The sequence below is a fragment of the Pelodiscus sinensis genome, chromosome 19, assembly GCF_052426305.1.
Source record: "Pelodiscus sinensis isolate ZL-2025 chromosome 19, ASM5242630v1, whole genome shotgun sequence".
NCBI lineage: Eukaryota > Metazoa > Chordata > Testudines > Trionychidae > Pelodiscus > Pelodiscus sinensis.
Window position 1 is genome coordinate 17,999,482 of NC_143070.1, and position 14,568 is coordinate 18,014,049.

The window sequence follows — 14,568 nt, forward strand, 5'->3', positions numbered from 1 at the left end:
GTCTGTGTCCCACACACAGAACCCCACTCTTGCAGACCCCCATACCTGACTGCCAGTCTGTCCCCCCACTGAACCCCATTTTTCTAGCTCCTCCTTCCACATCAGTTCTCTCTGTTATTAATAGCTATAGTAAAGGAAAGAACAAGCTCTACGATCCTCCCCTCTCCAGCAGCCAGACCCTCTCCCTGTTAGTGCCAGGGAGATCCCAGCAGTTCCTCGCTCCCTGCTGCCTGCTTTATACTCTTGAGCCTCAATGCCCCCGGCTGGAGTCTGCCCCCTTCCTTCTGCTGCAACCTCCGCTCTGATGGCAGAGCCCTGGGGTCCTTTCCCCCCAGGCTTAGAGAGATTTAACCCTTACACCTCCCCTGAGACTCCCTCAGCCTTAGGAGCCAGGCACTGAGCAGTGTGTGTAGGTTGAGTGATGCCAGGGGAGATGGTCCCACCGATTAGATTGGATACAGCTGGGGTGGTGAGGTAACCCAACCCACTCAGCCATGGGCAGCACTGCAGGCTGTTTTGCCTCTAACACTCCTCCCTTTCCTCTCTCTTCATCTCCAGCGCCCGCAGTGCTAGACAGGCCTGCCAGACCAACCTGTGTCCATGGGCCTCTCTGATGCCCATGAGTAAACCTGAGGGCAGGTGATGCCAGATGGAACGAAAGCTCTTTGCTGCCACAGAAACCAAATGTAAGAAAATCCCTCAGTGCCATGACTAACCATCTCCCTATGGAAACCCAGGTCCGGCTCATTCCCTACAGCCCTTCCCCCAGGGCTCTGACCTGCCTGATCCTACGTGTGCCCAGCCACAGGGCCTCAGCTCTCCCGCCTATGAGAGACAATTTCACAGCCCAACAAACCCATCAGTCACCGAGTCTTTCCTCAGCCTCCCCTGTAGGGACAGACCCCGACCCATATGGGAATAGGAGGAAAAGCTCAGACCCTGCAGACAAAAGAGGTTTCCCCAGATCCAAGAAGGGTGGGGAGAAAGGCAAAGACACCACCAGACAGACAGGGCCCCAGAACCTAGTTCCCATGGGAGGGTCAGATCCCTGTTGGAGTAGCAGAGGCGCCCCAGGACCCAGTCAAACATAGGAGGTTATGAAGAGCAGCTCAGGCACCCCAGAGGGGAAAGGCCCCCTGGTCGCTGGCTCACAGAAAAGGAGGGAGAAACCCTCCAACCTTGGTGCACACAGTGGGTACAGAGAAGGAACTTCTTTCCTCTGAGGGGACAGCTCCCTCCAGATCCTGACAAACCCATGAGAGGGGAGAACATGGAGGTGATAGATGCTCCAGCCTTATTCTCCCCCAACCCCCTGCCATTCACCCTCGTCCCTCCCTCCCATTTTCCCTCTCCTCTACTCCCCACCTCTTCTCCCTTACCTGTGTCCCATGCCTCCCCCCCGTTCTCTTTTTTTTCTCTACCACCCAACCCCATTTACCCTCGTCCCCATAACTCTTCTCCTCTCTTCTCAGCAAGCATTAGCTTGTACTATTTATTTTATTTTCTAACCCAGTTTAAGCACTGTCAGCAGAGAAGCTAGTAGGGTCTAGTGATGGGCTCAGACGTGTGTGGGGAAGGCGGAAGAGTTGGGTGTCACTTGAGTTCAGAGCCTGCACTTCCTGTGGTTTCTCATGGGGAGGGTCTGTGCTGCTTTGGGAGGTGAGCCCTGAGCTGCAGAGCCTGGCGGTCAGTCACTAGCTGTTCTGTTCCCTCCTCTGAGTACCTGCTGAAAAGGATTCACAGCCGGGAAAAGCTTGGCTAATGGAGGATGAAGAGGGTTATACGTCATTACACCTTCGCCCAAAGGTGAGAACAGCAGACCGCTCACGTCAACCTGAGACCCAAGGTAAGTGACTCACTGTCTCTCTGGGAGTCCATTCCCAACTCTGCCTTTACATGGTACTTTGCAGGGAGGGGCCAAGGGGAAATATCACTTATGAATGGGAATTCTGGATGTGCCAATGTGACATGCCAGTGACGGCACAGAGAACTGCAGGGGGCGTTGGCTAGAGGTGACAAAGTGAGGGTGGGGCTATCTGGTGGAAGAGAGATTGCACAGAAAGGCTGGACTCTGCCTTAACTAGAGTGGGAGCAGACTTTTGGCATATGCAGTAAGTAGGAGTTGGGAAGATTATTTACGGTAGGAGCTGGGGGAATGCTAATGAGTGTGGAGGAGCCTTCTCTAAGGTGAGACATCTGTCCATTGGGGATGTTAGTAATATCAGGGGTGCAAGATCCAATAAAAGACAGGACATACAGGGATGCTACTAGGGAGGCTGTGCAGGATAAGATCAAAAATGTAAATGATACAAACGGGCATCAAAAGATTTAAATAAAAACAGGCCGATGGTTAAAAGTGAAACTTGTAAAAGTCTGTCCACAAATGCGAGAAGTATCAAAGCAACAAGCCGGTGAACTGGAATGGAGTCAGAACCCCGGACATAACAGGTGGTAGAGTTGATCAAATTAATGGGGCACTATAGCACATGTGTAAACAAAAAAGGAAGCAAACATTAGATTTTGGAGGCACAATATGCCAGTGTAATTCCAAATGCTCATAATACAGATACACTTATTCTCACACGACTGCACCAGTCTCCTGACTTTCAAAGAGCTTTTGATAAAGTCCCTCACAAGAAGTTATTAAGGAAAATAAGGACTCGTATATATAGATACATTGACCAGGACAGTGATTTTAAAAGTGATTTTTTTCAGAAATAATTACTATGCTTTGAAAGGGCACTGCTTATTCTGGAATAAAGTGATTTTAATTGGAATAGAGCATATAGAGAGCTATTTGGGAAAAACCATCTGGTCAATTTCCCTGTGTAGACAAGCCGCTGGTATTCAGAAACTACAAGCTGGGAATTGAGACTTGCAGGAGACAGGAAAGAAGTAGTAGGACTTAGTGGTCAGTTTCATTGTAACAATAACTTAGCAGGAGGCTGGCACAAGGTTCAGTGCTAGGCTGGTGTTTAATATACTCCTGATCTGGAAAGGAGGTTGGTCATAGGCTTCAAAGCTGAAGAATGTCACTAGAGGCTATGTCTAGACTGCAGGCTTCTTTCGAAAGATGCTCTTTCGAAAGCATCTTTCGAAAGAGCATCTTTCGAAAGATCGTGTCTAGACTGCAGGCGGATCTTTCGAAAGAAAAATCCGCTTTTTCGAAAGAGAGCACCCAGCGAGTCTGGATGCTCTCTTTCGAAGACGGCCTCTTTACATTGAAGAACGCCTTCCTTCGAAAGAGGAACTTTCGAAGGAAGGCGTTCTTCCTCGTGAAACGAGGTTCACCGCCATCGAAAGAAAAGCCGCGTTCTTTCGAAATAATTTCGAAAGAACGCGGCTTGAGTCTGGATGCAAGGGAAGTTTTTTCGGGAAAAGGCTACTTTTCCCGAAAAAACCCCTGAGTCTGGACACGGCCCAAATGAATTATGTCAGTCACTCCGGATTTACTGTATCTATACAGGAGCAAGAACTGTGCTCAAACTCCATCTAGAGCTGAGCTAGTTATCTTCTCCCCTGTGAGTGCTGTAATATACAGCTCTTCAGAGCCTTTTCTCCTTTCTATATTTGGGTCTTCTGGTTCAGTTCTCCTATAGAAGCATCCCTCCGACCTCAGAGTTATAAAATCAGACACCAGTAAATGCCTCATGGTCACGTCCTGGAATGAAACTTTTCACAGTGCAATACAAACAGGTCCCTATTGCCTCCTTGGGCCAGGAGGCAATACGCAGCAGAAGCTGAGGTTGAAAGTGCCTGATTTTGCATATCCTATGATGGCAGTTCTGGGTGTCTGGGAGTATATAAGTGGGCTCCAACTTGTTTCAAGTTGCCAGACAAGACCTGGAGCTAATGGGGTGTGGCAGAATTTTGCCGTATGTCTACACTGGGGCTAAAGAAGTGAGCTCAGTTGGGGGAGATATATCTACGGTAGCCCATATGAGCTACTGTACTAAAAATAGCAGCATCTCTTGGGTTAGCCACCCCCAGAGTAATCCCATCCAAGGTGCTAGGTATATTGTCACACAATTACAACAACAGGAAACTTGGAAATGGCAGAAGTGCTTAACAACATCTTTGTTTCGGTTTTCACCAAGAAGATTGATGGGGATGGGATGCCTAACACAGTAAATGCTAGAGGAAATGGGGTAGGTTTAGAAGTTAAAATAGGAAAAGAACAAGTTAAAGGTTAGTTAGAAAAGTTAGGCGTCTTCAAGTCACCAGGGCTTGATGAAATGCATCCTAGAATACTCGAGCTGATAGAGAGGGTATCTGAGCCTTTAGCTACCATCATTGAAAAGTCATGGAAGTTGAGAGAGATTCCAGAAGACCGGAAAAGGGCAATATAATGCCCATCTATAAGAAGGGAAATAAGAACAAGCCAGGAAACTACAAACGAGTCAGCTTAACTTCTGTGCCAGGAATGATAATGAAGCAAATAATTAAGGAATTCATCTGCAAATATCTGGAAGATGATAAGCTGATAGATAACAGCCAGCATGGATTTGTAATGAGAGAAGCAGGCAATTTAGAATAGCAAAAGGCTGGGCATTCCAGTCACTAAGGGTGTGTCTACACTACTGCACTAATTCGAACTAACTTAGTTCGAATTAGTTAATTCGAACTAAGCTAATTCGAACTAACGCATCCAGACTAAAAAACTAGTTCGAATTAGAGTTTCGTTAATTCGAACTAGCATGTCCACATTAAGTGGACCCTGAACAGGGCTTAAGGATGGCCGGAAGCAGTGCCGGCAGGGCATCAGATGAGGACTTAGAGCGTGGAGATGCTGTCTCAGGCTAGCCGAGGGCTGCGCTTAAAGGGTCCCGACCCCCACCCCGACAGACAGTTCTCAGGGGTGCCCCACTTGCAAAGCAGTCCTGGCTTGGATTGCCCAGAGTACCCACACTGGGCACATCACAGCACTTGGCCATCAGACCGGCTGCACTTGCCGCAGGCTGCCATCTGGGGAAAGGGGACAATTGGGGGGGCTGCAGGAGAGGTTCCACCCCCAGAAGCCTGCAGAGCCAGCCCAGTCCTCCCCATCGGGGGCTCGTACCCCATTCCTCCCTCACCTCCTTCCACTTACCCCTCTCTAGCCCCCTTCCTTATGTACAAAATAAAGGACAATTGTGTTCAAAAATAGAATCTCTCTTTATTGAACAAAACTGGGGGAGACTGGGAAAAGGAGGTGGGAGAGGGGAAGAGAGAGGGTGGGAGAGGGGAAGAGAGAGGGTGGGAGAGGGAAGGGCAACTAAAATGATCAGGGGTTTGGAACAGGTCCCATATGAAGAGAGGCTAAAGAGACTGGAACTTTTCAGCTTAGAAAAGAGGAGACGGAGGGGGGATAGGATAGAGGTCTATAAAAGCATGAGTGGGATGGAGAGGGTGCATACAGAAAAGTTCTTCATTAGTGCCCATAATAGAAGGACTAGAGGACACCAAAGGAAAAGAATGGGTAGCAGGCTTCAAACTAGTAACAGAAAGTTGTTCTTCACAAAGCAAAGAGTCAACCTGTGGAACTCCTTGCTGCAGGAGGCTGTGAAGGCTACAACTAGAACAGAGTTTAAAGGAAGTGAGATCAAGTAATGGTGGTTGGGTCCATGGAGTGCTATTAGCCAGGATGTAGGAGTGGTGTCCCTGCCCAAAGTTTGTGGCAGGCTGGAGAGGGATGGCACGAGACAAATGGCTTGGTCACTGTCTTCGGTCCATCCCCTCCAGGGTCCCTAGGGTTGGCCACTGTCGGCAGACAGGCTACTGGGCTAGATGGACCTTTGGTCTGTCCCAGTTCGGCCATTCTAAGCTCAGGGCTCAGGGTCGGGGGTCTCAGTGGACCCTCTTGATTTTCATGCACACCTGCTCCTGGGTGGCCAGGCTGGCAGCTAGCCTGCCCTAGACGGCCACTTTCCTGTGCCTAGTGCGGAGGTCATGGATGAGGTCCACGATGTCTGCACTAGACCAGGCGGGTGCCCGCCTCTTGCGGACCTGGGCAGGCTCCTGGGAGCCGCCAGCCTGGTCCCGGGAAGAGGCGGAGGGCTGGTGGCAGCGGGTGGCTGGCTCGAGCCGTGCCAGGTGCAGGGTCTGCTGGCTGGGTGCTGGCAGGCTTGCACCTGGCATGGACACTGTAGCCAGCCCGTGCCCCTTTAAGGGCTCCGGGGCCGGGAGGGGGGCAGACAAGTTTCCCTGGTGTTGGCCAGAGTGGCCACCAGGGAAAGCTGGGGAGGGCTAGCCTCCCACTAGTTCCAATTAAGTGGCTACACAGCCCTTAATTCGAACTAGCTAATTCGAACTAGGAGTTAGTCCTCGTGGAATGAGGTTTACCTAGTTCGAATTAAGCGCTCCGCTACTTCGAATTAAGTCTGAACTAGCGGTTTGCTAGTGTAGCGCCTATCAAAGTTAATTCGAACTAACGTCTGTTAGTTCGAATTAACTTTGTAGTGTAGACATACACTAAGGGATTGTTAGATCATCATGAAAAGACTGCAGCAAACTGCACTTAAAAGGGATTGAAGCAAAGCTTTGATATGTAACGTCGTCAGATACACACCACTCTAAGAGGACTAGAACCATGTTGTGACATAATTGACAGTAGGAATTTGTTAGTATTTTCTTCACTTTGGCAGTATTTTTCTCTTTCATCACCAGGGTGCCCTCAGCATGATGTAGCTCTTAACTTACAGGCTTTAAACTATTCCTGGTATGTCAGGAGGAATATAAATATCCATTGATGGGTGATGCACATGCACATCCATTATTGCTTGCTCTATGTGCTGAAGATCTTTCACCAGACTCTGCCTCTTACAGATCATCCTCCGTGCCCCTGCTGGCATCGGCTCGCTCTGCGGCTGGGAGCAGCTTGGTTCCTCGTCCAGGTGGCATCTGTGATTCTGAGGGGCATTTGGGGTAAGCACCTCCAAATTAATTTGTGCCAAATGCAACACCTCGAAATTTCCCCATCTCCTGCATTTCTGATTCCAACGCTCTTGTGAATAAAATCCCAGACACGTCACTAGCACCAAAACAGGATCAATAGGACATTTACAGGACAAAGTTGGAGCTTGATACACGAACCCCATGTGAGCCCTCTCCTAGAGCTTCACTGCAATCAGTGAGCAGGGCAGAGTGGGAGACACCGAGCGCTGTGCAATAACTGCAATAGTCTCTCATCTTCTCTCATGTTCTATCTCCCTGGCCCAGTTCTGAATGTGAAAGCTGCAGTATGTCATGGGCTGCTGATCCCTGAGCAGTAGCTGCCATTCATGCTCATGCTGTTCTGAAGTTTTTCAGCCCAGACGGTGTCTGAATTGCCTGGAGAACAACAGTACCGGGGAGAGACTCATCCCTCAATGCAACGGCAGCTGTAACCGGACAGATTTCCAGTCCCGCCTGAAACAATTTGTGTGTGAATCATCTCCCAGCAACTCAGCAGGTACCTCACCTCCTTCTCTCAGCTGCGCCTTGCACTGCAGCACCACCTACTGGTCTCTTGGGGTAATGACACAAACTACTGCAATAAAACGAGATTGGTGGGTGGGATCAAACCTGGGACTTCTGAAATTAGACATATGAGATTCTACTGCATGAGCTAAAAGCCACAAGGCCTTAGCTGAGTCTGTAGAGCAGACTCATGAATCTCTAAATGGTCTCAGTGACACTACACAGGAAGGTGTGAGAGTTACACAATAAATACCCTATTGCTACAAAATACTTAGGGCAGCTGGCAGCAACTCCTGTTTAGAATCAGAGGGGTAGCAGTGTTAGTCTGAATATGCAAAAGCGACGAGGAGTCCTGTGGCACCTTATAGACTAACTGAAGTGTAGGAGCATAAGCTTTCGTAGGCAAAGACCCACTTCGTCAGATGCATGTAGTGGAAATTTCCAGAGGCAGGAATAAATATGAAGGCCAGCAGTTTCTCTTTGAAGTCTGGTCCTGAAGTTTTTTTGCTGCAGGATGGCTACTTTTAGATCTGCAATTGTGTGTCCAGGAAGATTGAAGTGTTCCCCTACAGTACCTTCAAAGAGAAACTGCTGAGCTACAGTTCATCTTTAAGTTTGACACAATCAACTCTGGATTAAACAAAGACTGTGAATGGCTTGCTAACTACAAAAGCAGCTTCTGCTCTCTTGGAATTCACACCTCCAGATCAGCTGCTAGAAGTGGGCCTCATCCTCCTTGATTGGATCCACCTGGTCATCTCCAGCCTGATCCTGGCCTGCATATTTATTCCGGCCTCTGGAAATTTCCACTACATGCATCTGACGAAGTGGGTCTTTGGCCACGAAAGCTTATGCTCCTACACTTCAGTTAGTCTATAAGGTGCCACAGGACTCCTCGTAACTCCTGTTTAGTTTCCCTGCTTCTCCCATTGTAAACAGGTCCTGTGGTACCTTTGAGAAGCTTTTACACTTCCATTATTCAAACCAGGCCTTGGGAATACGGGATGAGGGGAACCGTCGGGCTGATGAAACAGGCTTTCTTTGAGCCAGGAAATGCCATGCAGGATTTGCTGAGATGTGGACTCTGAAGAGTCGCCATTTCCCCTCTGGCTTCTGATGCTCAGGAAGACTCTGCAGCACGACACCCGTAACAGCATGAACAGTCAGAAATGCTGGGCTCACCCTGGTATGGCAGCTATGCTGTGCTTAAAAGATCTTTTTCAGGGGGATAAGGCAACATGCCACATTTATTGAACATACATAGATCAATCAATACTTATCATATGTATATGATACATTACACTCATGCAGTCTCTCTCTCTCTCTCTCTCTCTCACTCATACACACACGTACACAAGCACACTCCATCTTGTTGTTACCAATAGTTGCTCCCCCTAACTGCACTGGCCAGGTGAGTTAGATGGAGAGGGAGGGAGGGAATGGAGCCAGGCTTCTGCAGATCTGGATTGATGCTCCCATGTAGACAAGATGAAAACCCGGGGTCCCTCTGCAAGATGCCTCCTATTTATCCCTCTCTTGCAGCCAATTAGTAATCACCTCGCCTTTCCTAATACTGCTTCAAAGAGAGTTCTTCCAAGGGCAGGCACTTGCTTTACTCCCAAGGTGTCTGTATGTCCAGTCTTCTTAATGAGTTCACTTCACAGGTATTGTCTTGGATCTGGCTCCCAGACCTTCACCACCCTGGCAACTGCTGCTGGAGGTGCTCCCCTTTCAGTCTCCATTCACACCTCATTCATTTCAACAGGGCAATCAAGAAAAGGGGAGAGTTCAAAAGACATTTTTATCTTACAAGATCTATATATCTTAATACAAAGCTATAGGAGAAATGTTACAGAGAGACTATAAGAACACTTAACAAAGATAGATCTAAAAGGACAAGATCTTAATACAAAGTATAATATTACAGGGATTTATCCACAGCTCACTCTGCACTGGGGGCTACCCATAGAGGTGGGGAAGGGGGTGAGTTCTGGGCCATGTTCTCCCTCACCCAGCACACAGGGGCAGCAAGTTTGTAGAAATTTTGGTAGGGTCCAGAATCCCTGCACCCCTCCCCCACTCAAAGTCCCCGCCCCCAACATGTGCCTAAGGTTCTGCGAGGGAGTTTAGATGCTGGATGCAGGCTCTGGGCTGGGCAAAGGAGCGGGGCGGGGGGAGGGGGGGGCAGAAGGGGGTTAGGATTACAGGGTCTGTGATGGGGTAGGAGGTGCAGGAGTGCAGCGCTTACCTGGGGGCATTGCCCTCTGGCAGCAGCTCCTAGGCAGGGGGAGTCCGGGAGGCCTCCGTGTGCTTTTCCCCACAGGCACCACCTCGTTAGCTCCCATTGGCCACAGGGGTGCCCGGGGGGAGGGACAATGTGTGGAGACAAAGCTTCCTTTCCACCCAGGAGCTACACGGACACGCTGGCAGCTGTGCATGGAGCCAGAGATGGCAGGAAGTTGCTTTAGCCCAGCTATGCTGTAGATGGCGGGGGCATCTGGAGACATTTTAAATCTCCCAGGGGCAGCAGGTGAAGTTGGGGGATGCATGGGGGTGAGCACACAGAGGCAGCAAGTGAGGCCAGAGTGAGACACAGTCTGAAACTTTGCTGGAGCTGGACCACTAATATTCCTGGTGCCCAGGCTGCAAAAAACTTGCAAGCTCTGCCAGCACATGGCCCCAGTGGTCTGTTGCCTCCAGGGACACTACATGGGGCAGAAGCTCCTACTGGGGAGGAAGACAGAGCTGGCTGGGCTCCCACTGAACACTTACCCCCTGCTTTCTGCCCTCATGAGAACAGATTCTCCAAGTCACCCACCAGCCCTGAGTGAGAGCAGTGAGCATGGTGCTGAGCCAGGTCTAAACCGTGCTACTGGTTTAGGAAGGGGAAGTTATTCCCGTTGCATATAATAGAATTTCTGTATTTTAATTTACTTTTTTTAAGAAACTGAAGCATGACTGTGTGCAGGACGGTTACAAAGCCAAACTCCTGAAAGTGAGGAAATGGCAGATTTACCGTTACCCGCACAACCATAATCCAGCCCCCATTTATGTGTGCCTTGCGATACAGTCTCAATTAAACGGTTACTTACTGTTTGTCTCCCATGGCTGCTGCCTTATTCTGTGTGTACACTGATCTGGTGCCCATGTCCATGATGGGTCCCCAAACAAACATTCCCTGCACAGGAATAACCCACAGTCAGGCTGAGTGACAGCCGCATGGGCAGCCATGAACGTGGCGTTTCCAACTTTGACTTTGTGACCTAAATGAAGTTCTTTTAGATTTGCACAGGCTGTGTTACCTGGAGTGCAAACCACAATGGCTGTTCAGTGGGACACAGGAACCCTGCAGCAGCTGATGGGAGGGAGTGAAGGAGAATTCCAGCTGAGCCTGACCTTCACAGGCCGGTGCTGTTACTCACAGCTCACAAACCACACCAGCAGCCTCCTTCCTGGCCCACAGCTGCGAATTGGTTATGGGACCTGCCTTCAAACAAAGCCCCAGCAATGGGGCTACTGGAAATGTTGAGCCTGTGCACAAGTTCAATGAAGTTCAGAACTTCCAGCTCCATGACGCGTTTCCATTTACCCCTCCAGAGGGACCAGGGTGCAAGCTCTGCCCCCCAGACTGGCTGCTGCACCGGGACAAGTGCTACTGGGTGTCTAAAAATAGAACTCCCTGGAACGAGAGCCGTGATGACTGTTCAGGGAGGGGCTCTCGACTGCTAGTGATCCAGGATCAGGCCGAGATGGTAAATAAAATGTGTCCTGGGGATGTGAGCATTGCTAGTAAGAGTTAACACACAAAACCCCTGTGCTGTGTCTGACAGGGTTGCTCTAGTAACACCCACACAAGTGAAAAGGCAAGGAAATGAAGGTTAAGGCTACCACCCGCACAGAACCTGCGCTTTATAAAACTAGGGCTTTATTTCGAACTACCGGGTCCCTGCTGCGTATAGACACGGGCAGTTAGTCCTGACTTGTAAATTTCCCAGCAACCAGCCGGGAAGATGCAAAGCAAGTGTGAGATATTTAAATCCCGGGCTTGATTTGCAACTTCGAATGCCTACATTAGCCTCCCTAGTTCGAACTAGGAGGCTAGTGTAGACATACCCTAAGGGAAGTCGGAGGAAGAGTGCTCTATTTCTAAATAAGAGCTTTGTAGATGCTCCCAATTTCAAAATAAGTTATTTTGAAATAAGCTACACAATTGACGTAGCTTAATTTCCATCGCTTATTTTGAGTTATGCCCTGCTGTGTAGACCCACCTTTACTGTGCTGGGGGGTCATTACTCCAACTCTGTGCCTGGGCTAGGGTAGATCAGGGTTTTTGGCCCAGAAGGACAGTGAGACAGGGTATCCCAGTGGGCAGGTAGGAAGGCTCAGTGGTATGATCAGCCCATTGGGTGACAATCTCAAAGTGATCCCCGTGACACATCCCTTCCCAGGGCCCACTGTCTATAGAGCCTGGGGCCTGGAACTGCTGTCAGTAGGCCTAGAGGAGGAGTGGGGAACTAAACCCAGCTCCCAGCATCTCTGGCTAGCACCTTAACCACTTCATCCTCCTTACCCCCTTCTGTGTCATTTACAGACTTTCATTCAAACGAATTCCAAAGACACAAACGAGGTCTGGCTTGGACTAACCAGTACATCCCCCACAAGGAATTGGACTTGGACGGACGGCTCCCTGTTAAATACAACACTGTGAGTGGCTTTATCTGCTGGGTCCATATAAGGTGTGCAGGGGGAGTTGTTGCTTTTCAGCACTGGTGAGAGCAGAGGCTACATACACGCAGGAGGAATGTGAAGCACTAGCCATAAAGAGATGAATCCTGAGCTTCATTCCATGGCTTCCATCAGCAGTTGAGCTAATCCTGCTGGGTGGGCTTGGTAATATGGACCCATGTTTCCAGAAATAGACCCAGCCAAACAGCTGCTACTACAGGGTCATAGGATAGGGAGTGTTTTATCAATCAGGGCTCTATAAGGAACAATTCAGCAGTTAATTCAAGAAAGGTGTCAGAATGAGGAAAAGCTGTTAAAAATCTTGTTCACATGTTCTAAACAGGAATTTGTTTATGTTATTTCTCAGGTTCAAGGCAGTACATCCCCCTAAGGGAAATACCAGCTGTGGGGTGATAAAAGCATATGAGATTCATTTTGAGAGCTGCAGTGCTGCATCTAAATGGATTTGTGAAAAAGACGCTTTCCTGGTATAGAGAGAAACACACTCACTGATGTCATCTCTGTGCAAACAAAAATCTTCTTTAGTTTCTGTCTGTCACATGAATGATGAATATGAAGAATGTAAAGCTTCAAAAAGAACAAATGAGCTAGCCCCTCTCCCCCCCTCCCCCCCCCCCCCCGGTCCCTTTTATAAGGTGTCTAAAGAGAGCCAGAAAAACCTTTCTTGCATTTGAAATTCAGGTCCTGTCTAGGCTGGAAGATTAAGGTACAGGGAGAACTAGTGAAGTGACATCACAAGTGGGGGTTAGGAGGTTCCAATGAATACTTTATTTCTCCCCAAAAATGCAGTTTCAGGGCTTCAGGTAAAAAACAGGGAGAAAAATATCCTGGTGGCTGTGCAAATAAGAAACCACCTTGGGCAAAAAGGCAGGGTGGGAGCGCAGCCTGCCCTTATCCTTAAAAAAGACGATATACAGGGGGTCCACCATTAAAGTCCTGAGTTCTGACACTCACCTGGCCAAGGTAATGGCCACCAAGGACAGCTTCCAGGAAAGGTGCAGAAGGGAACATGTGGACAACAGCTCAAAGGGGAGGCCCATGAGCCTTGGGAAAACCGGATTTAGGTCCCACGAGGGCAAGGGCTCACGCACCTGAGGGTAATCCCTATCCAATCCCTTGAGAAACCGGTGCACCATTGGGTCTGACAAAATGGTCCTGCTCCCCAAACCAGTATGGAAAGCCGAGATGGCTACTAGGTGCACCTGCATGGAGGAAGGAGCCAGGCCCTGAAGGCTGAGCCCCAGGAGGTAGCTGGCACAGGGGCGTCCAGAGGGGGGAACCCCTTGTCAGCTGAGCAGATTATGATACTTTCCACTTTACCAGGTAGGAAGATTAGGTGGAAGGCTTCCAGCTCCCCAAAAGCATTGCTTGGACCTGCTCTGAGCACTGTCTCTCTCCAGCTGTCAGCCACGGAGCTTCCACGCCATGAGGTGCAGGGAGCAGAGGTTCGGGTGCCTGAGCCTGCCAAACTCCTGGGAGATTAGGTCTGGACACAGTGGGAGTGCCAGAGGCTGCTCCACTGAAAGTGCGAGGAGGTCCAAGCACCAATGCTGACGAGGCCCAGTCGTGGCTATCAGGATCACCGAGGCCCAGAATTTCCTGACCCTGCGAATCGCTGTGGGGATCAGTGGGAAGGGGGGAAAGGTGTACAGCAGGCCCCAAGACCGGGAGATCCTCAATGCATCCCCCAGAGAGCCTGGGCTGTGCCCGATTAGTGAGCAGAACCAGGGACACTTCCTGTTGACGAGGGTGGTGAACAGATCCAGGAGGGGAAACCCCCACCTACAGAAAATGGAGAGGGGTACCTCCGCCTTTAGGGACCATTCGTGCCCATGCAAGGACTTGCTGAGGCAGTCCGTCAACTCCTTCTGAGTCCCGGGGAGATAAGCGGACACTGGGTGAATATGGTGAGCCACACAAAGCTCCCATAGGAGGATAGCCTCCTTGCACAGGGGATAGGAGCGAGTACCGCCCTGTCTGTTTATGGAAAACTCCGCAGCCACGTTGTTGGTCAGAATCAATATATGCTTGTTTCAAAGCTGCAGAAAGAAAACCCCACAGGCGAAACGATTAGCTCACAGCTCCCTGACATAGCTATGAAGGGAGAGATCCTCTAGGCCCCACATACCTTGCATCTGTAGCTTCCTGAGGTGGGCACCCCGACCTGTATCGGGAGCATCCATTACGAGCTGGATGGATGGAGAAGGACTGAGAAACGGCATCCGCTGGAGCACCGTCTCCACGTCAACAGCCACCAGTCGAGGGAACTCAGCACATCTGCGAGCACCGTCACAACCCCGTGCTGAAAAGCTGGGTTGTGGATCCATGCCAGCCACAGTTGAAGTGACTGTAACCTTAGCCTGGCCAACCTCACTCATATAAGTA

At 49.7% G+C, this 14,568-nt stretch overlaps 1 protein-coding gene across 1 annotated transcript; it reads left to right on the top strand.

The window, feature by feature from the left end:
• Positions 1-540: 540 nt before the first annotated feature.
• Positions 541-12,786, top strand: LOC142823222 (killer cell lectin-like receptor subfamily B member 1B allele C). The gene is made up of 6 exons (XM_089770644.1): positions 541-1,846; positions 6,805-6,903; positions 7,280-7,429; positions 11,035-11,189; positions 12,029-12,141; positions 12,530-12,786. The coding sequence occupies exons 1-6, from the start codon at positions 1,762-1,764 to the stop codon at positions 12,654-12,656; spliced, it is 729 nt and encodes a 242-aa protein (XP_089626770.1). The 5' UTR covers positions 541-1,761; the 3' UTR covers positions 12,657-12,786.
• The last annotated feature ends 1,782 nt before the right edge of the window (positions 12,787-14,568 follow it).